General features: G+C 39.7%; 1 protein-coding gene across 3 annotated transcripts in view; it reads right to left on the reverse strand.

The window, feature by feature from the left end:
* Positions 1-4543, reverse strand: part of LOC126190847 (putative phosphatidate phosphatase) — a 121757-nt gene extending 117214 nt beyond the window's left edge. For all 3 annotated transcript variants that reach the window (XM_049931432.1, XM_049931434.1, XM_049931433.1), the window contains exon 1: positions 4359-4543. In XM_049931432.1, the coding sequence (XP_049787389.1) occupies positions 4359-4422 (64 nt within the window). In that variant the 5' untranslated portion in view covers positions 4423-4543. The remainder of the gene's footprint in view (positions 1-4358) is intronic.
* Between the last annotated feature and the right edge of the window lie 17743 nt (positions 4544-22286).

A 22286-nucleotide genomic window follows, 5' to 3' on the forward strand; every position in this document is an offset into this window, starting at 1 on the left:
TGTAATTTCATACAGATACAAACTGTTGGTGGGTATGTAAATGATTAGACAGGCAGAACAGCCACCTGAGTGTGTTAGTGGATTTTTTATGTTTAATGCTGTTACCATGTCTGGTATGGTATACAAGGGGCCCGAACAGTGTCATATGTTGAGTGATCACTGTGAAGGACATGGAGATGACATTAAGTACCTGACAGAGTTTGAAAGACGCTTTACTGTGGGTCTCTATTTGGCCAGCTAGTGCAATCATGCCATACCCATATTTGTGGGCATTTGAAGTGACAGTGGCCCCTTGTTGGGATGCATAGAAACATTAGAACAGGCATACTTGTTACCACGGTTCCATCCAACCATGTGTAACCACCACAAGCAAGGTAGTACACTGTGCAACAAGCACGTTGTAACCCATTCACATCTACTACTGCCATCCGAGAACAAGTAATACATTCCCCTCAATGTTCTTTGTCATCCAGAACCATTGTCCACAGACTAGCAGCAGCATGAATCAACAAGTACACTAGTGACCTAGGGAGAGGTTCCATTCTTACAAAGCCTGGGAGAGGCACAGAGGCATTACTCCTGGTGCCACGGAGCCATTGGGTATTACTTCGTGTCACACCTGGTAGTGATTGAGGAAATTCTGATGGCACAACAATATGTCACAGACATCCTGTATCATCACATGTTACCTCTTATGCGATGGTACTGTGATGTCAAAAGGAACAGGATAAAGTTCATACACACATGGCACTTGTCTGTATGAATTGTCTGTGTGATGTTGAAGTACGCTCATAGCCAGAAAGATTACCAGATCTGACCCCAGTACATGATGTGGGACCAGCTCGTGCATCTTCTCTGTCCCAGAGCCAGTATTGAGGATATCAAGAACAGTTACAATAGTTGTTGGCCACCCTGCCTCAGGAGAGGTACACCCTCCTAAATTGAATCAGTGCATGCATCCACATCAGCGAGGGTGCTATACTGATAAGTGGGCTCACACTGCCAAGTTCTTTGTAAATATGACTCAGTTTTGTAATCATTGCAATAACATCACATATCCTATCAACCCATGAAGTTTCATTTTGTTTCCTCATTCCCTTCTGGGTGCTTCGCTTTTTTTGTCAGGCAGTGTATTTAATGCACTACCTAAAGATATTCAGTTATTACCATTGGAGAAATTTGAACTAATTTTTTTTTGTTAATTGAAAGAGCAACCTTTGCACAGCACTGAAGAGTTTTTCTCTTGTGATAGGACAAAGTCTACTTGAATCACAACTCAGTGCCATGACAACACCAACTCTTCTATTTAACTACACTATGTGCTAGTATTGATTTTATAGTTTTCTTATTATTGTAAAGAATATTGTAATGTAGCCCTTAACTTTAATATGCTTTATAGTATATATTTCAGTATCACTGTTCAAATTTAAATACTGTATTTTGGTAATATTACTAAATTATTGGTGCACTCTGTACACCCATGGCTGGTTAACAACATAGAATTTGTAACACAGTAATAAAAATGAGATTATAATAAGAAATATGACTTTAAAAACTGGTATAGCTATGAGTGTAGCAACAACCCTTTAGAAAATTGCTTTGAGAAAAAGAGAATGGGAAGAATGCTGCTAAAAGTACAAAGAAAGAAAGAAACAATAAAACATTAATAGAAGAGAAAAATGCAAAGCTGAGGAGGAAAATCGTACAAGTTTATCTTTCACAGCCCAGACTTAAATACATCCTCTACCTAGACAAATTCCTCTTTTTGAGTCCTGAAATGAAAAGTGACCTCACATGGTCCTCCATATGCTTTTTAGAGCAATAATCCTGCACCCATACAACCTATGTAATCCGTGCCTTTTTCCCCTAATATGGAACTTACACAATCCATTACACCACCATCTCCTACTCCAATCCAGTCACAGACATACCAGATTTACTCTCCCGAGAAACGGGGACTGTACACTTTATCAACTGCATTTCATGATCATACTCACTTCCTATGAACTGTGTAAGTGCAGAAAATTTCTTGAGTACATCCGGTGGTTTTGCAATATTTTAGCCCTGAATATCCATCCCTCTCCCAGATCCTGAAACCCCCAAATTTTATTTTTCCGTTCTATTATTACATTGCTCCTCTTCCCTACTTAGCCTGTAATCAGCTTTACATTTTATTTTCATTCAACAATGTTATTCTTCTGGTTATCTCATACTTTTCTGCTACACTTATTATGCACTACAGAATTTAAGTTCTCTGACATTACATTTAACTTCTGTCACATGAACCAACATTGTCAAAGCTTTTGACTTGCTGTTTTTATCATCTGCTTTTTCAATCAAGCCTATGCTAGTAAACCTTTATTTTATTTTTAAATTTTGACAGTCAACACAGGAAAATTTCTGTAAGTAATATATGAACGAAACTTCCTGGCAGATTAAAACTGTGTGCCCGACCGAGACTCGAACTCGGGACCTTTGCCTTTCACGGGCAAGTGCTCTACCATCTGAGCTACCGAAGCATGACTCACGCCCGGTACTCACAGCTTTACTTCTGTCAGTACCTCGTCTCCGCTGCAGAGTGAAAATCTCGTTCTGGTAATATATGAATGTTACTTCTGTTTAGAAATTTATTTATGACTCTGCCCTTATTACTTTGCTGACAACATGCTTGATCTAATTTCACCTTCAGTCACTTCAAAAAATTTTATTTCAGTTTTCAAGTGAAATATTTTTATCTGCTATTTTTCTTGACAATTTCCTTCTTTGAAGCATTTTGAGTTACGTTAATGTGGTCATAGTAAATAAACTATAGGTAATACATGAAAAAATTATTATCTGTTCTACTTTTCACGATTAAATGGAATACAGAGTCTATTCTATAAACGAGATGAGTCAGCCATACATTTTGCAATGGGCAGGAAAATATAGCGCTACATATTTAACTGTTATCCATTGGAATAATCGTTCATCACTGTCAATGAATTTCTTAAGGGTAACCTTTCATCCCTGGTTTTACAGTAGTAACTGAGAAATAATTTATTTTGCCTGAGAAAAGGAAACAAGAATTACACAGTGCCAGATGTACTAATCCAAAGGCATTTTCTTGAAATATAAAAAAGAAACAGAATAAAGTGTAGAAATTCTCAGAACGTTACACCTTGTCTACTTTTACTTCCCCTTCTCATGCTGACACTTTCCTTTGCCTTAGGGTTCTAAGACACTGAAATTTTCTTAATTGATTTTGCTAGTAATCAGTCTGCCAGTTTTTCTTCATTCTTGTTTATGACCTTCAGCAAAGGAACCCCATGTATGGGAAGTTTTTTTTTTTATTTTAACTCTACTTCCAAATAATATTTTTATGTACAATTCCACAATACAAAGTTGCATTTTCATTTCCTGATAATGTTAAAAAAATTCTCTATGTACATTTGATCCAGTTGTTTGGCTAACAGGAACACTTTATCCATAACACAATACTGTTCAGCATTAAAAACTAGTTCAAAGTATTTATTGTTGTTCCACAAGAATTCCCATTATATCTTGTTCTGCATTGTAAACAGGCTACCTAAAATCAGTAACATCACAGCCAATCATTTTCTCCCTCAAATCTTTACAGGAATATGTTGCATGTAAGTTACTTTAAAATTGGTCAGAAAATATTTTGATATCGTACGATTCCTATGCAATCACCTAATTCCACTATAATTGGAACATATATCAAGGCGGCATAAAAGCACACATGAAAGTTGGCAAAACGATAACAGCAGCAAAAAATGTCAGATGAATTACATCAAAGAAAATAAGAAAAAGTAAAGAGGGAGGGAGGGGGGGCAGAAGAACAAGCATAACTGGACACGAGTGTTCTAAAAATCTTTATTTTGCATTATTTCTCAGTAACGTAAAAATAATTCTTTTGTCTTCCAATGCAACATCCGTTTCCCAGTCATCAAACACGACACGTTGCCTCCCACTTTGTATTAATTAAGGGTTGATTTGGGCAACACGGTTACAAATAGTACTAATAAAAAATATCTGTGAAATGGCAGACGAGGATCTGTCACACACACATGTAACGTTCTCGACTAAAATAACGTATGAGACAACCCTGGGTGCACGTCACTCAAAAAATGCCACACCTACTTACGGACTTTTAAGTAGGGCAAGTGCAAATGAATGCTACAAAAACTGATAAGTAAATTGAGGAATGAAAAGCAATATCAGATAGCCGTTTTGCCACAGTTTTAGTACCAAAACACGCCCTCAACTCAATTACATCCTAAAGGATGTATTATATCGGCACCTTTCACTGTCAACGCCCACCAGTTATTTTTACTTTTCTTTCACTCTCACACACACACCTGTAAATAAACACAGAATGTCAATTACAATCCTTCGTAATAAATATTTCGTATCTCTATCCATTTCTGTCGCCACAATCCAGTTCTTAACTGGATTCAGTCAACATTATGGTGCAACTTCATCACTTAACATTTATATAGTCCACAATTATCAACAAACGAGTCACTTGTTCCCTTGCATTCACTTTATTTTACTGCGCCTGCAGGCCAGCCAACATAAGGCAAGCGATAAAACAGTGAAACTCTTTAACAATACAAGATTGAATTTTAAAATGTGCGCTATGAGGCTCCCTCACCTCGCTGCTGTTACGAATGTTATTTTTTGCACACTTCGATAAATTTGAAATGTGTATCATACAGAAGAAACATTCCAATCATTACTTGCTTTTACTGCTGTTTCGGTTTCCTGACGACTCAAATTTATTTGTTGGTTCGGTTTCTCGAAAGTTCAATTTAATACATTCGTTCGATTTTCCGAGGATTGTTTTGGAGTCTGGCTTTCCTAAACTTCAACATCGCCCCTCTCAGAAACCTCCATACCCACACTGCCATCAGAACAGCTGCTCCAGAATACTTTGAAGATACTGTGGACGCTTCTGAATTCATGAAACGACAGAATCGAAAGTTGGTCTACAGATTTCAGCAACGCATCGGATCCCAGTAGCTTGAATTACATGTGTACGTCACGACTCTTGGATATGTGACGGGTTTCAGAAATGAACGCAACCAGTCACTTTTCCTGCGGAAATGTGAATTGTTGTTTATTGGCCTCGTAACATACATAATCTAAATCATTTGGTTCAGGTACCGAAGAAACGCCAAAACTGTGATAAAATTTCGCCATAAACACCGAACAGCTGAGATTAATAACAGTTCCCTTTGTTGAAATTGTCATTTTATACTGTCTGAATTCTCCCGTACCGAATAGTAGAATTCCTCCCACAGAGTCTGCTGTAGCCTTCTTTTAGAATCACTGGCTTCTTATTAAATATGTGTTTGCCCGTAATTGTTTGTATACTGTCATCCCCAGATACTGTGGAATCCGTGTGTATAATTTCAATTGGTGTGTAGCTAGAATAAAATTCTTTTTATTCTAGTTGTTGTACGCGTGGTTAAAACGATTCCCTTCAAATATTTTTTGTCTGTTGTGTGCGAAGAATACAATTTCGTAAATGTATATGGAGGGAACAGCTGAGATTTGCAGTTTCCAAAATAATGGGTGACGAGATTCTTTTATGCTGTGCATCTAATAAGTTTCTTCTGAGGTTTCAGTATTCGAGATACACTGTATGAGCATACTGAGAAAATTATACCAATCCTAATGACAAACGTAAAATCACGGAATTTTTATTTTCCGATTACCAGTTTCTCGTCGCCTAGCGACTCATCGTCAGATGGTACAGTTATGCTGTGAAACGAATTATGCTGGCTCCGAAGGAAACATACATAAGTTTATACATGATAACAGACAAGGAAGAAAGTAGTAAGAAGAGCCCTTCTGAAAATTATTTGAATAAATATATGAGATATGTTGCCCTGATCGTCAAGTATTTTATAAAAGGTCTCCGAACATATTTGTAAAGAATAAGATACCATAAGTCTGGAAGTAGAAAAACTGAGAAGAAGAAACCAAAAATTTATCAGAAGTGTAAGCCTATAAGAAAACTGTGGGCGAATATTCATGCTATGGCGACTTAAAAGCACAACAACTGCAGAGCCTGACATTTGAACAAAAAAGTGATGAGATATGTTTAGCTCCTCAAAAAACAACTAAAAATTAAAATGAAGTACATTGATCATGCAAGAAACACAAAACTGAAAAATACAGCCTCTGTTCTAGTTGATTCTCGCGTCTATGAAATTCCCACATTTGTCCAGTGTGAGTATATTAATCTACATACCAAATTTCATGATTAATGATGTGCAAACAAATAAAATACAGTTGACGCATTGAAAGTTAATTAACCTTAACATAACGAGTAATAACGTCCCTTCAGTATTTCTCAGTTTCAGGAACAAATCTCTGAAGTTTTTGTTTTGAAATGAGGAACAAATAGTTCAAACTGGTATATAAGTCGCCATTTACTAACTAACTAAATTTTATTGCTAGCCCTTATCGCTGCAGTTTCCCAAGCAGAAAATCTAGAATCTCGCTGTGACCTTTGAAACTTGCAGACAAAACGTTGTCATCAGTTCGTATTTCTCGTTTCTATGTTACTTAGGTACTTCTTTACCTATAGTCGCTATTGTATTTTCTTTTTCGTCGCCTTTTTCAGAATAAAAGCAAAAGAAACTAACAAGCAAAGATGTAAATTCATAGCACACTCATACAATGCTTGCACAATGAGCCAACGTGTAGGCACGAGAAGGCGCATGCGTACATGAGTTCTTTCCACAAATTTTTGTGCATGTCCTTTTGTTTCCATGTGTCTGCGACTCCACACGACGAAAGAGGCATCGTGTAGACATACCTTTATGGTGTATCTTCGACTTTGAGCATGTTCATCAGTTTCCCACAGCACAACTATGCATGCGGATTTGCGCATGCGTAATTTCGGATGCCGTACTTTAAGCGCATCGCAACCCGCCTTCGGTGTAAACTTTTGCGTATTTAGCAGACGACAGGCAGCTGGGGACTGTATATATTTCATTGTGTATTGTGTTGAGATTCTACTTGTTGAGGTTATGCTGTGATGCGATTTATGTGCAATGATGTCTGTTGACTGACGAAAGCACAGTGAAGTATATATATAGATGGTTACAGACAAACAAAAAATTCGTGTGTAATGCGGCTTTTGAAGACTGCTTCTATATTTGACATCACCATCCTAGGTTGCCTACCCCCATGAACCATGGACCTTGCCGTTGATGGGGAGGTTTGCATGCCTCAGCGATACAGATGGCCATACCGTAGGTGCAACCACAACGGAGGGGTATCTGTTGAGAGGCCAGACAAACGTGTGGTTCCTGAAGAGGGGCTGCAGCCTTTTCAGTGGTTGCAGGGGCAACAGTGTGGATGATTGACTGATCTGGCCTTCTAACACTAACCAAAATGGCCTTGCTGTGGTGGTACTGCGAACAACTGAAAGCAAGGGGAAACTACAGCCTTAATTTTTCCCGAGGGCATGCAGCTTTACTGTGTGGTTAAATGATGGTGGCGTCTTCTTGGGTAAAATATACCAGAGTTAAAATAGTCCCCCATTCGGATCTCCGGGTGGGGACTACTCAAGAGGACATTATTATCAGGAGAAAGAAAACTGGCGTTCTACGGATCGGAGTGTGGAATGTCAGACCCCTCAGCGGGCAGGTAGGTTAGAAAATTTAAAAAGGGAAATGGCCAGGTTAAAGTTAGATATAGTGGGAATTAGTGAAGTTCGGTGGCAGGAGGAACAAGACTTTTGGTCAGGTGATTACAGGGTTATAAATACAAAATCAAATAGGGGGAAAACCGGAGTAGGTTTAATAATGAATAAAAAAATAGGAGTGTGGGTAAACTACTACAAACAGCATAGTAAACGCATTATTGTGGCCAAGATAGACACAAAGTCCATGCCTACTATGGTAGTTCAAGTTTATATGCCAACTAGCTCTGCAGATGATGAAGAAATTGATGAAATGTATGATGAGATAAAAGAAATTATTCAGGTAGTGAAGGGAGACGAAAATTTAATAGTCATGGGTGACTGGAATTCGAGAGTAGGAAAAGGGAGAGAAGGAGGCATAGTGGGTGAATATAGATTGGGGGACAGAAATGAAAGAGGAAACCGTCTGGTAGAATTTTGCACAGAGCATAACTTAATCATAGCTAACACTTGGACCAAGAATCATAAAGGAAGGTTGTATACATGGAAGAATCCTGGAGATACTAGAAGGTATCAGATAGATTATATAATGGTAAGACAGAGATTTAAGAACCAGGTTTTAAATTGTAAGACATTTCCAGGGGCAGATGTGGACTCTGACACACAATCTATTGGTTATGAACTGTAGATTAAAACTGAAGAAACTGCAAAAAGGTGGGAATTTAAGGAGATGAGACCTGGATAAACTGACTAAACCAGAGGTTGTACAGAGTTTCAGGGAGAGCATAAGGGAACAATTGACAGAAATGGGGGAAAGAAATACAGTAGAAGAAGAATGGGTAGATTTGAGGGATGAAGTAGTGAAGGCAGCAGAGGATCAAGTACGTAAAAAGACAAGGGCTAGTAGAAATCCTTGGGTAACAGAAGAAAGGGTTGATGAAAGGAGAAAGTATAAAAATGCAGTAAATGAAGCAGACAAAAAAATACAAACGTCTCAAAAATGAGATCGACAGGAAGTGCAAAATGGCTAAGCAGGGATGGATAGAGGACAAATGTAAGGATGTAGAGGCTTATCTCACTAGGGGTAAGATAGATACTGCCTACAGGAAAATTAAAGAGACCTTTGGAGAAAAGAGAACCACTTGTATGAATATCAAGAGCTCAGATGGAAACCCAGTTCTAAGCAAAGAAGGGAAAGCAGAAAGGTGGAAGGAGTACATGGAGGGTCTATACAAGGGCGATGTACTTGAGGACAATATTATGGAAATGGAATAGGATGTAGATATGTAGATGAAGATGAAATGGGAGATACGATACTGCGTGAAGAGTTTGACAGAGCACCGAAAGACCTGAGTCGAAACAAGGCCCCGGGAGTAGACAACATTCCATTAGAAATACTGACGGCCTTGGGAGAGCCAGTCTTGACAAAACTCTACCATCTGGTGAGCAAGATGTATGAGACAGGCGAAATACCCTCAGACTTCAAGAAGAATATAATAATTCCAATCCCAAGGAAAGCAGGTGTTGACAGATGTGAAAATTACCGAAGAGTCAGTTTAATAAGTCACAACTGCAAAATACTCAAGCGAATTCTTTACAGACGAGTGGATAAACTGGTAGAAGCCGACCTCGGGGAAGATCAGTTTGGATTCCGCAGAAATGTTGGAACAAATGAGGCAATACTGACCCTACGACTTATCTTAGAAAATTGATTAAGGAAAGGCAAACCTACGTTTCTAGCATTTGTAGACTTACAGAAATCTTTCGACAATGTTGACTGGAATACTCTCTTTCAAATTCTGAAGGTGGCAGGGGTAAAATATAGGGAGCAAAAGGCTATTTACAATTTGTACAGAAACCAGATGGCTGTTATAAGAGTCGAGGGGCATGAAAGGCAAGCAGTGGTTGGGAAGGGAGTGAGACAGGGTTGTAGCCTGTCCCCAATGTTATTCAATCTGTATATTGAGCAAGCAGTGAAGGCAACAAAAGAAAAATTCGGAGTAGGTATTGAAATCCATGGAGAAGAAATAAAAACGTTGAGGTTCGCCGATGCCATTGTAATTCTGTCAGAGACAGCAAAGGACTTGGAAGAGCAGTTGAACAGGATGGACAGTGTCTTGAAAGGAGGGTATAAGATGAACATCAACAAAAGCAAAACGAGAATAATGCAATGTAGTCGAATTAAGTCAGGTGATGCTGAGGGAATTAGATTAGGAAACGAGACACTTAAAGTGGTAAAGGAGTTTTGCTATTTGGGGAGTAAAATAACTGATGATGGTCGAAGTAGAGAGGATATAAAATGTAGACTGGCAATGGGAATGAAAGCATTTCTGAAGAAGAGAAATTTGTTAACATCGAGTATAGATTTAAGTGTCAGGAAGTCGTTTCTGAAAGTATTTGTATGGAAGTGAAACATGGACGATAAATAGTTTAGACAAGAAGAGAATAGAAGCTTTTGAAATGTGGTGCTACAGACGAATGCTGAAGATTAGATGGGTGGATCACATAACTAATGAGGAGGTACTGAACAGAATTGGGGAGAAGAGGTTGGTAGGTCATGTTCTGAGGCATCAAGGGATCACCAGTCTAGTATTTGAGGGCAGCGTGGAGGGTAAAAATCGTAGAGGGAGACCAAGAGATGAATACACCAAGCAGATTCAGAAGGATGTATGTTGCAGTAAGTACTGGGAGACGAAGAAGCTTGCACAGGATAGAGTAGCATGGAGAGCTGCATCAATCCAGTCTCAGGACTGAAGACAACAACAACAAAATCCTAGGTTGTGAACTTTGTTGTTGGACAGGAAATTTTGCAGTATTGATCAGTAACCTGGAACTTACCTTGTTCTCTATGCTGTTTTCTACGATGTTAAGTTTTTTTGAGTCCTTTCTTGTCTCTTCCAGCTATCCCGTGCAGTGTTGCCAACTCTAAAAAAACCCGAGTCGCTAGATTCAATATCAAAAGTCGCTAAAACTGATTTTACTAGGGGTGTACTGAAAATTTCGTGCTGTGAATGGTGCAATAAGCCAGTGTGTGTTTGTGGGGGGGGGGGGGGGGGTAATAAAATACACTCCTGGAAATGGAAAAAAGAACACATTGACACCGGTGTGTCAGACCCACCATACTTGCTCCGGACACTGCGAGAGGGCTGTACAAGCAATGATCACACGCACGGCACAGCGGACACACCAGGAACCGCGGTGTTGGCCGTCGAATGGCGCTAGCTGCGCAGCATTTGTGCACCGCCGCCGTCAGTGTCAGCCAGTTTGCCGTGGCATACGGAGCTCCATCGCAGTCTGTAACACTGGTAGCATGCTGCGACAGCGTGGACGTGAACCGTATGTGCAGTTGACAGACTTTGAGCGAGGGCGTATAGTGGGCATGCGGGAGGCCGGGTGGACGTACCGCCGAATTGCTCAACACGTGGGGCGTGAGGTCTCCACAGTACATCGATGTTGTCGCCAGTGGTCGGCGGAAGGTGCACGTGCCCGTCGACCTGGGACCGGACCGCAGCGACGCACGGATGCACGCCAAGACCGTAGGATCCTACGCAGTGCCGTAGGGGACCGCACCGCCACTTCCCAGCAAATTAGGGACACTGTTGCTCCTGGGGTATCGGCGAGGACCATTCGCAACCGTCTCCATGAAGCTGGGCTACGGTCCCGCACACCGTTAGGCCATCTTCCGCTCACGCCCCAACATCGTGCAGCCCGCCTCCAGTGGTGTCGCGACAGGCGTGAATGGAGGGACGAATGGAGACGTGTCGTCTTCAGCGATGAGAGTCGCTTCTGCCTTGGTGCCAATGATGGTCGTATGCGTGTTTGGCGCCGTGCAGGTGAGCGCCACAATCAGGACTGCATACGACCGAGGCACACAGGGCCAACACCCGGCATCATGGTGTGGGGAGCGATCTCCTACACTGGCCGTACACCACTGGTGATCGTCGAGGGGACACTGAATAGTGCACGGTACATCCAAACTGTCATCGAACCCATCATTCTACCATTCCTAGACCGGCAAGGGAACTTGCTGTTCCAACAGCACAATGCACGTCCGCATGTATCCCGTGCCACCCAACGTGCTCTAGAAGGTGTAAGTCAACTACCCTGGCCAGCAAGATCTCCGGATCTGTCCCCCATTGAGCATGTTTGGGACTGGATGAAGCGTCGTCTCACGCGGTCTGCACGTCCAGCACGAACGCTGGTCCAACTGAGGCGCCAGGTGGAAATGGCATGGCAAGCCGTTCCACAGGACTACATCCAGCATCTCTACGATCGTCTCCATGGGAGAATAGCAGCCTGCATTGCTGCGAAAGGTGGATATACACTGTACTAGTGCCGACATTGTGCATGCTCTGTTGCCTGTGTCTATGTGCCTGTGGTTCTGTCAGTGTGATCATGTGATGTATCTGACCCCAGGAATGTGTCAATAAAGTTTCCCCTTCCTGGGACAATGAATTCACGGTGTTCTTATTTCAATTTCCAGGAGTGTATTAATAAAAATTGTCTCACATGTATTGTCTTAATTAAATGACGCATCGCTTGCAACAACATACATATAAAATACGCTAACTTTTAATTAAACATGTTATCATAATTGACACAACACATAAATTGTTGTTTCAATGACAGAAGTCAAATATACTAGAAATATACAACTATATTTGTAACACAAGACAGCAAGAACGCAAATTAAGTTACAAAATATATGCATACCGGTATGTGAGCTATTCATCGTCGTCACACAGAAGATCGGATAAATCTTCTGTTTCATGCTCTGACAGAACTGTAGTTGATGTAGAGGGTTGAACATCGCTGAAAAGATAATGTTACCGTTCGACTGGTTTTGTCGCAAAAGAGTAACTTTTGTTCGTTCCAATAAGCTCCAATATGTCTGACGGTATGTCAAAAGATCCACAATCTTTATTTTGTTTCTTCAGCTGGTCTCTCAATGTGATCAAAACATTGATTGTCTTTAACGATAATCTGTTACATCGTTTAGTTTTTATAATGGTCATAGAACTGAATATTCTTTCCACTTCTGCATTTGAATGCGGTAGGCATAGAACAGTCATTGCTATCTGTGAAATCAAAGAAAAAGGATTTTCCCCTGCGGCATTTTTATACTGCAAAACCTCACTCCAAAATCGAACAGTGTTAGTAGTGTTATTCCACCTAATGAAGTTGATGTTATGCCATTCTTGCAGCATACCGTCTATGAAATCGCCACTAAAACCCAATTCTTTGGCTACATCCGCTACAGCATTATTTTTATTCACTTTTAGTGTTTCTTCAACATTCAGCATTGACATATTTTTCATGATCGTAACGTTACTTGGCAGTCTTTGTTGAATTTCTTTTATGAGTTTCAGACTAAACTGAATGCATCTCTTCTTCAAATTAACTTTATTTTCTGCAGACAAACTTGACTCAGACAATTTCTGTTCAAACATAAAGCCAAGGTTCGGATTTGCGTACATACATTCGCTTGGAACTGGTGTTGTCAACAAATCAACAGTTGGAAAAACCATGTTTTGTCCGAGTGACTGCATGAGAAATATAAGTGTATCTAGTAATTTAGTGGGGTCATTGTCTTCTCCTTCAAAAGCTTTTATTGATATTTGTACGTCCTTTAAAACATGTTTAAGGTAAAACATGTAAAGATGATTTTAGTCGTCACAATGCACCTTATACAAAAGATCAGCAGTGTAACAATTGTCTTGAACCATGGCAAGTGAAAAATGTAGCTTTAGTTCTTCCCACTGCTCCAGAATTCTTCGTATTGCTTGTTCAATTGAAAGCCCCTGTGTTGGACAGACCTTCAAAATTTTTAGTGGTTGTTTTCCACAATTTATTGTCTCATAAACCTTTTTATATTCCTCTTGCCTTTTGGGTGAAATGCAGAACCAATTGTAGGTTTCCTGTACAAGAAACTCTATGTTTCTAGGTATAGTATTCACTGAAGCGTGCAAAACTGCAAGCTGAAGACAGTGACAAATGCAACGGATTAATACCAAATGCTTCAAACCATATTCTCTCTTGAGTTGTTTGAAAAGCCCATTGTTTATTCCAACCATTGCAGAAGCATTTTCTGTGCCAATTCCTACCATATTAGAGATTGTTCAAATGTGTGTGAAATCTTATGGGACTTGACTGCTGAGGTCATCAGTCCCTAAGCTTACACACTACTTAACCTAAATTATCCTAAGGACAAACACACACACCCATGCCCGAGGCAGGACTCATACCTCCATCAGGACCAGCTGCACAGTCCGTGACTGCAGCGCCTCAGACCGCTCAGCTAATCCCGTGCAGCTATTAGCGATTGGAAGTTTGAGATCTTCCAAAGAATTCACAAGAACAACAGCCAGATTTCTTGCATCTGCAGTTTTACTACAGCGAGTTTGAGAAATGCTGATCTAATGGTTCGGTTGTTTACCCTGTAGTACTGTGTAATGATACCTAGCATTTTAGATATTGATACATCTGTGGATTCATCTATTAGTACACTGTATTTTTGGTTACCTATATCTTCAACCAATGATTGTGTAAAATATGGAGCCAAAACTTCAGTTATAATGTTAGTGCACTTTGTATGATGTAATAGCATGTTTTTAGCGCCCTCATCACCGGAAACCCCTTCTTGCACAGTATTCCTAAATGATCTACAGCTAAAATAGAACAATGTTCAGCAATAAATAAAGAAAGGGCGCCTTCCGCTCTGCTTGCTATTCTAACTGTAGTTTTCGGAACAATTTTCACAGGTAAGGTGGTTTGCGTTTTTTTTAATCAATTTTTTGTTTATGCTTAATAGTTTTTAGATGCTTTCTAATATCGCACAATTTAGCAAAGAACTCTGTTGCACATACTTGACATCTTGCCTTGGATAAGTCTCTAACGACTGGTTTCAGCCACCCATTGAATTCAGGTTCTGCTTCCCACGCATCCCGATATTTTTGAGCATACTGCTTCTTCTTCTGCGGTAAATCCATTATGTAAGCCACCACAACATAAGTTTCACCAATTTATAATCACTGAAAATTCATTAAAACTCAGTCGAACTAGAGGTCATGAAACAATCTATTCACTCAGTAACTCGATATCAGTCCTATTGTTCAGTGTTTAAAACATAATAATGTCTGAGATAGCCCCACTGAATTGTTCTTGCGTTACCACTGCGAGTTAACATTTCGAAAAATTAGAGGTTGCTGGGGAGAAATGTATTTTATTATACTTAATATTACGTATGTTTTTTGTCAGTTCTAAAAATAAAGGGCGTTCAAATGTTGAAGAATTATAGAGCGATACGCTATCGACGATAACAGGCTACTGGGTAGTGAATAACGAATTGTTCTATAGTCAAGGTTTTTCTTACTCTGCAAGCAATTCCCACATTCAGGTTTACTAAATGCTGAAAAATGCTACATGATCTGCTAAGAACTTAATTTAACTTAGTAAATCTAGAACAAAGTCAGTGTAGTACCCGTTCTACAGTTAAAATCTTAGTTTTGTTAATGAAAATACTGGCTCAAAATAGTTTTGATTTGTACTTCAAAAGTCGTCAGTATCCAAAAGTCGCCAGATAAGTTGCAGACTAATTTTTGTCCCTAAAAAATTTTTTTGTCGCTAAGACGAAGGCAAAAGTCGCCATTTCTAGCGACAAAGTCGCTAAATTGGCAATACTGTTCTAGTGGTGTTTTTTAATTTGGAAATGAAGTTGAAAATTTTCTTCGTTAGCCTGCTGTCATTCATTTTGTACATTTTAATCTGATCTTTCTTATTGTGTCTGTGATTGTTTCTATATAGCTCTTCATTTCTCCTATTCTTCCAGTTGTTATCTTTGTTCTTCTCTGGACCTAAAATTTTCCTGAGTATTTTCCTTTGTTTCTTTTCCAGTTCTTCTGGTTCACTTTTTTTATTCAGTGCTAGGCATTCAGATCCGTAAGGTGTTTCCTGTTTAATTACTGTTATGCAGTGTTTAATTTTTGTCTCATCTTTTATTACACCGGTTTTGTGCGATTTCGTGTGCTAATTCCATTTTCTTTGATATTTCCTCACATGTAGTGCATCTAACTCATTTGATTGAATCCATCCTCCCAAAGACTTAAATTTATCAACTCTTTTGATGTTTCCATGTTGTGTTTGTATACATTTTTCTCTGTTGTTTTCATGTTCGTTTTCTCATATCATATTAGTAATCCGGTTTTAGCTGCAGTTTTGTGAAGTGTTTCTATATTTATCTTTGCCTCTGTTTGCCCTTAGAAATTACTGCCATATGTCAGCAAAAGCGAGACATTTCACTTCAAATCTTCCACTTCCTTGTCCTAGATGAATTCCTTCATGTTTTTCATACCACTCTCTCATGAAGCTGTCTAAGACCAGATTGAAGAGAATCAGTGAGAGCCCATCACTCCTCCAAACACCTGTATTAATTCTGAAGGGTTCTGAAACTTCTCCTAGATATTTAATTTTTGAAGTTGTGTCTATGAGTGTTAGTTAGACTAATTGGTCTGTTGATGGTTTTTAGGCTGTTTTCCATCTGCCTCGCCGAATGCACACTGGTTCTCCTTATTCCGCCTCAGCTACACTATGTCGGCGATTGCTGCGCAAACAAGTTCTCCACATGCGTGTACACCACCATTTCTCTCCCACGCAAACATAGGGGTTACACTTGTCTGGTGTAAGATGTTCCCGGGGAGGGGATTCACCGGGGGCTTAACCGCACAATAACCCTGAAAGAGTGGTTCAGTGTGGGGTGGCGGAGGGGTGAAATAGACTGCAGTAGTCGTCGTGGGGTTGTGGACCACTGGAGCTGCCATGGAGACGGAGGCTCTCAGTCGTTTCTAGGCCCCCAGTTAACATACCATGCAATACAATACAATACACTAATTGTCTGGTGGTTTTGTCAATACTTGCTCCTTCCAGTGTTAGACACACTGTTGGTCTACAGAATCGTATGCTTTTTTGAAATCAATGAACGTAACAGCTTTGTTAAGGTTCTGCATTGTTCTGATCCTGAGGATAGTTTTCAAGCTAAAAATTTGCTCTTAGCACGATCTATTATTTCTGAACCCTGTTTGGTACTCGCAAATTGTGTGTTCTGCTTTATCTTCTGTCTTATTCAGTAAAGCTTTGGACATAATTCTGCAGGTGATTGGAATAATTCCACATTATAAGCTACAAATTTTATGGAAATGAAATCTGTTTTGAAGGCCATGAAGACTCAGCAGGCACAGTCTAACATAACAGTCGCGACATTCACTGCTATAAAAGTTGTTACCCTTTGACAGCTGGAGCGATACTAGTGCTCAAGTGGCGAGAAAGGAGAACTTCAGGTGAGTCGTAAGCATAGTGTTTGTTTTCCATCCGTTTCCTACGTCATTTACGAAATATTTGAATTATTTTTTTGTCTCCAAGATTTTGTATAATATCAGAAGACATTGGGGTCTCTAAAAATGGTTCTAAAATAAGCGCAAGCAGGGATAAAAATCATGAAACCAGTCGCAAGTTACACAACAGATTCGTGAAGAAACACTTGGAGAGAACTGCAGCTTACCACATTGATATCAAAGGAACGTAAACACATAGATTCACACATAAGAAGCACAGATATGTACCTCTACATGCAAAAGGGGTCGATGTCCCATTTGTTGTTCCGTAGGCCTACTGTGTTTCAGCATTGTCACCTTTTGCCACAAGTATGAGCTTTATCTTTATATTATTCTAAGTGGGACAAGCAACTGCCAAATAGTGGGATTAATATACTGTTAAGTGTAAACCTCAAGTCCTGAAAGCCAATAACGCTATCAGAAGTTCTGTCATATGTTAAATTTGTCATTACAGTATATTCATCCAATGACTTATGCACTAGTTTATCAGTATCAGAGAAATGCTGTACCTTCTGCTTTAAAACGAGGAACATATTGTCACTTAACCCACATTTTATTTGTATGCCTTCCACATACCTCTGTAATGTGTGCACTAATGGAAACACGAAACATTATGACAAAACCTGTATGCCTGAATGCTGTAATATAATTTAGAGCAAACAGCTTTTTTTTATCTTTTCATCTTGCAGATGGCATGCTAATCAGGCTTAATAACAAGTCAAGGGGATCTTTTTTTTTAAATATCGTGATGCTATAGTCTTAAAATTTGTTTGTCCTCCATCGCTTGATCCTTCTGATACAGTTTCTGTTGCTGTCTGTACTTGAAATGATAGGTACTTTCCTTGTCGTGTAACAGTTTCTCAGGAAGTCTTGCAGTCTGCACATTCTGATACTCCATAAGCTTTTTATAGACACGAATAACTGCACACAATTTTACCACTTCATCGTCAAAGCAGGTCTGTGTTGACGATTCAGACGAATCTGGCTCTTTTATATGGAGAGTTGAACTAGCTGCTTCTGTGCCATAGGAGTGTTTTACAGATTTAGACGGATTGTCGAACGTCTGTGGCAGTTTCCTCTTCATCGTCAGTGAAGATGACTTATTTGGAATGTCAAACAATGTGGTTAACAGCATTCCATACGAGTTTCTTCTTGTCTGCATTCATGTACTGGTTTTGTTTGACGTGTAGCAGACACAACATTATTGTCAAGGCGAAGAGGATCTTTTTCCATAAGATGTTCTCGTCTGCTATTCACTATACATTTTCTATTCCTAACACGAAACATTAATCATCAATATACATGTAGTTTGCAAGCGAATCCTGACGATAAAGTTGAGTAACATGATGGTACATACAGTAGCTCTCAGGGTCCTTAGGTAACGTAAAAAAAGAAATATGTGGTCTCTTCTTGTTGTTGTTGCTGCAATTTACTGCGCTACGCTACGTTCCCATTTATAAAAACCATTGTACAAAGCAAACTAAACGACTACTATTCGCTTTCGGTTTCACTATCGCGCCGAACTCAACATTTCAACTTACTGGTCGCTTGGCGCTCTGCTGGCGCAGTAGTCAACAAAATCGAGGCGGAGTGTCGCGACTGTTACGCTACACTCTGCAGTAGGTGAGTTGAAACCGGTTATGGAACAGTAAAAATTCTACCACCTTTACCCATCACAATCACAATCTTCTCTATACAGAATGGATGAAAGTACGATTTTGCAACTGGAAAACTTTCGTCTGAAATGTCAGTAACAATTACTTTATTACTATTTACTGCCAATGCTAAGTCATTGATCAATTAGGACTGCGTCAAGATTTCATAAATCTAAAATAATAATGCAAAAACGGCATGACAACATTAATGAGTTCGCAAAACCTGAAAGTCACTGGCCGTCACGTCACATCAAAGCATTCCGCAATGCATTTCAAATGGCACCATTCGCATTGGCCGTCAACGCACTGTGACGTCACGTCAAGGTCTGGGATAGAAAGTTATGACAGTATTATCGTCTGCTAATATCGGACATTAACATGTTTTCTCCGCAACCGCTTATGTTGTATTAGTGGATTTCGTGCTTGCGTACCTTCTTAAATTTTATTTTATTTTTGAGTTTTGTCTTTGTGGCAAATTGCGAATGTCTTACGATTAATTGGACTTTTTTCCCATAGAGTGTGATGAAAAACGCGTGGATTCACCGCTCACAAGGCAGTCGTGTAGAGAGCTGGCTTTGCTGTTGCACTCACACACTGTGTTCAAGATGTAGGCTATGGTAATAATTGATGAAGAACATATTTGCCTAGAAACGCGTTTTATTTGCAACAAGTGAATACACGGCCAACTGACAGTGATTTCAGTTTGTAATATTTATGCACTGCCGATCGCACGATTGTGGTAACTAGCAGTGGCACAAGTTCTGCTTGACCACTGATTTACATCTACATCTATATCCAGGAAGATATACACTCCTCAGTGATATGAGAATGCGTGGCAGGGGAAATACAATGGTTGTTTTTCTGGATGAAATGAAACGAACAATTTTCCTCCAGAACCATTGGGCATAAAGTACTTTGCAGACAAGCTTGTGTTAAGCTTGTTCCATGTGATACGCAGCCAGCAGAAATGGAATCCAGACGATGCATCTGTCGAGGACTTAGTTCATTTCGCATTGGCCGTTGATTTTTGTTGAACTGCGCCAGTGTGCGCCACACCATTGCCAGAATTTTGCCTCTCGGAAGTGCGCGTGGTGGCGAATACTGGGAAGCACTAGTTTCTGCTGCCTGTGGGCAGCTCTGATCTGTTCATGCATTTCTGTGGTATGACTGCAACACAGATCCCACCTTGGAAAGAAGAGTTCAAGAGCTATGATAAAGTGAAGGCTTCCATCCTGCGACTGGCTTATGTAGCAGATGTTTGGGTTTTGTGCACTTCATACTGTTGTCAGCACAAGCACGATGGTGCAGAACCAGTCTATGGTGATTACATGATGGCACATGATGTCAACATGTGGATGTGGCCTGGTGCACAGTGAGTATGTCCTCACATAGCTGGCTAGTGACAGCAGTGGCAGGCAGTGCTGGCAGCAAACTGTCTGTAGAAACATGTGGTTAGCTTCAAGACTGTCCGTCAGTTGGACAGACTTCACCTTGAAAAAACTGATAATAAAAGGTAGCAAAATACGGCATTCATAAGGCACAGTTAATGCATGATAATGAAATAAAATGTTCATGAGTTGCACATTGTGTGGAGCGACAGAAAATAACATGGATGTTTCAGGGTTCACGAGTCACACTGTTCAGAATTCACAGACAGACTGCAAAAGCAGAAATGATTAACTCTGTTTTCAAACATTCCTTTGCAATGGCACACACAAGCATTGTCCTGATTTAACCCTTGTACCATTGAATCACAAATTAAATAGATATTAGCGTCAGTTACCTTGAAAAGTGCATGATATTGTTAAAACTCAACAATGCCACACAGCTTTCATATCAGATTTTCTACCCAGTTTGCTGCTGAATTAGATCCTCTGTTAACTATAATCTGTTGTAGATCCCTCAAACAAAAACCTGTGTCCAGTAGTTGGAAGAAAGAACAGATCACACCCATTTACAAGAAGGCTACCAAAAGTGATCCAGAAAACTTCCATCCAATATCCTTGATATCCATCTGCTGTAGTATCTTAGAACGCTCTCTTTGCTGAAACATAATGAGTCATCTAAAACAGAATGACCTTCTCCATGCCAACCAGCATGCATTTCGAAAAGAAATACACACTTCTTTCTCATGATATTCTGAAAGTTATGTATCAAGGCAGTATGGAAGATAAAATATTTCTTGATTTCCAAAAGGTGTTTGATTCAGTACCAATATGACTGTATGAGGTATCATGTGAAATTTGTGACTGGAATGAGGATTTCTTGGCGGAGAGATGCTACCTTGATAAGAGAATCATCAACGGATATAGAAGTAATTTCAGATGAATCTGAATATTAATAGTAACTTCAGATCTTTCATAGATGATGCAGTTATCTACAATGAAGTACAACCAGAATGAAGCTGCACAAATATTCAATCAGACATAGATAAGATTTCAAGGTGGTGGAAAGATTGGCAATTACCATTAATTCTTCAGAAATGTAAATTTGTGCGCTTCACATAGTATTCTGTGCATTTCTGAGTCACAGGTGGAATTGGTTAACTCATACAAATACCTGGACATAACAGTTAGTTGTTGTTGTGGTCTTCAGTTCAAAGACTGATTTGATGCAGGTCTTGATACTGCTCTATCCTGTGCAAGTTTCTTCTTCTCCCAGTACCTACTGCAGCCTACATCCTTCTGAATCGGCTTAGTGTTTTCATCTCCTGGTCTCCTTCTACGATTTTTACCCTCCACACTGTCCTCCAACACTAAACTGGTGATCCTTTGATGCCTCAGAACATGTCCTACCAACTAATCCCTTCTTCTATTCAAGTTGTGCGCCATTTTTCTCTTCTTCCCAATTCTATTCAGTACCTCCTCATTAGTTATGTGATCTACCCATCTAATCTTCAGCATTCTTCTTTAGAACCACATTTTATAAGCTTCTATTCTCTTCTTGTCTAAACTATTTATCTTCCATGGTTCACTTCCATAGATGGCTACACTCCACACAAATGCTTTCAGAAACAACTTCCTGACACTTAAATCTATACTCAATGTTAACAAATTTCTCTTCCTCAGGAACACTTTTCTTGCCATTGCCAGTTTACATTTTATGTTCTCTCTACTTCCACCATTATCAGTTATTTTGCTCCCCAAATAGCAAAATTCATCTACTACTTAAAGTGCCTCATTTTCTAATCTAATTCCCTCAGCATTGCCTGATTTAATTTGACTACATTCCATTATCCTCGTTTTGTTGTTGTTGATGTACATCTTGTGGTCTCCATTCAAGACTCTGTCCATTCCGTTCAACTACTCTTCCAAGTGCTTTGCTGTCTCTGACAGGATTACAGTGCCATTGGCAAACCTGAAAGTATTTATTTCTTCTCCATGGACTTTAATACCTACTCCAAATTTTTCTTTTGTTTCCTTTACTGCTTGCTCAATATACAGATTGTATAACATCAGGGATAGGCTTCAACACTGTCTCACTCCTTTCCCAACCAGTGTTTCCCTTTCATGCTCCTTGACTTTTATAACTGCTGTCTGGTTTCTGTACAAATTGCAAATAGCCTTTCGCTCCCTGTATTTTACC

Source organism: Schistocerca cancellata, chromosome 6, assembly GCF_023864275.1.
Source record: "Schistocerca cancellata isolate TAMUIC-IGC-003103 chromosome 6, iqSchCanc2.1, whole genome shotgun sequence".
In the NCBI taxonomy this organism is placed as follows: domain Eukaryota; kingdom Metazoa; phylum Arthropoda; class Insecta; order Orthoptera; family Acrididae; genus Schistocerca; species Schistocerca cancellata.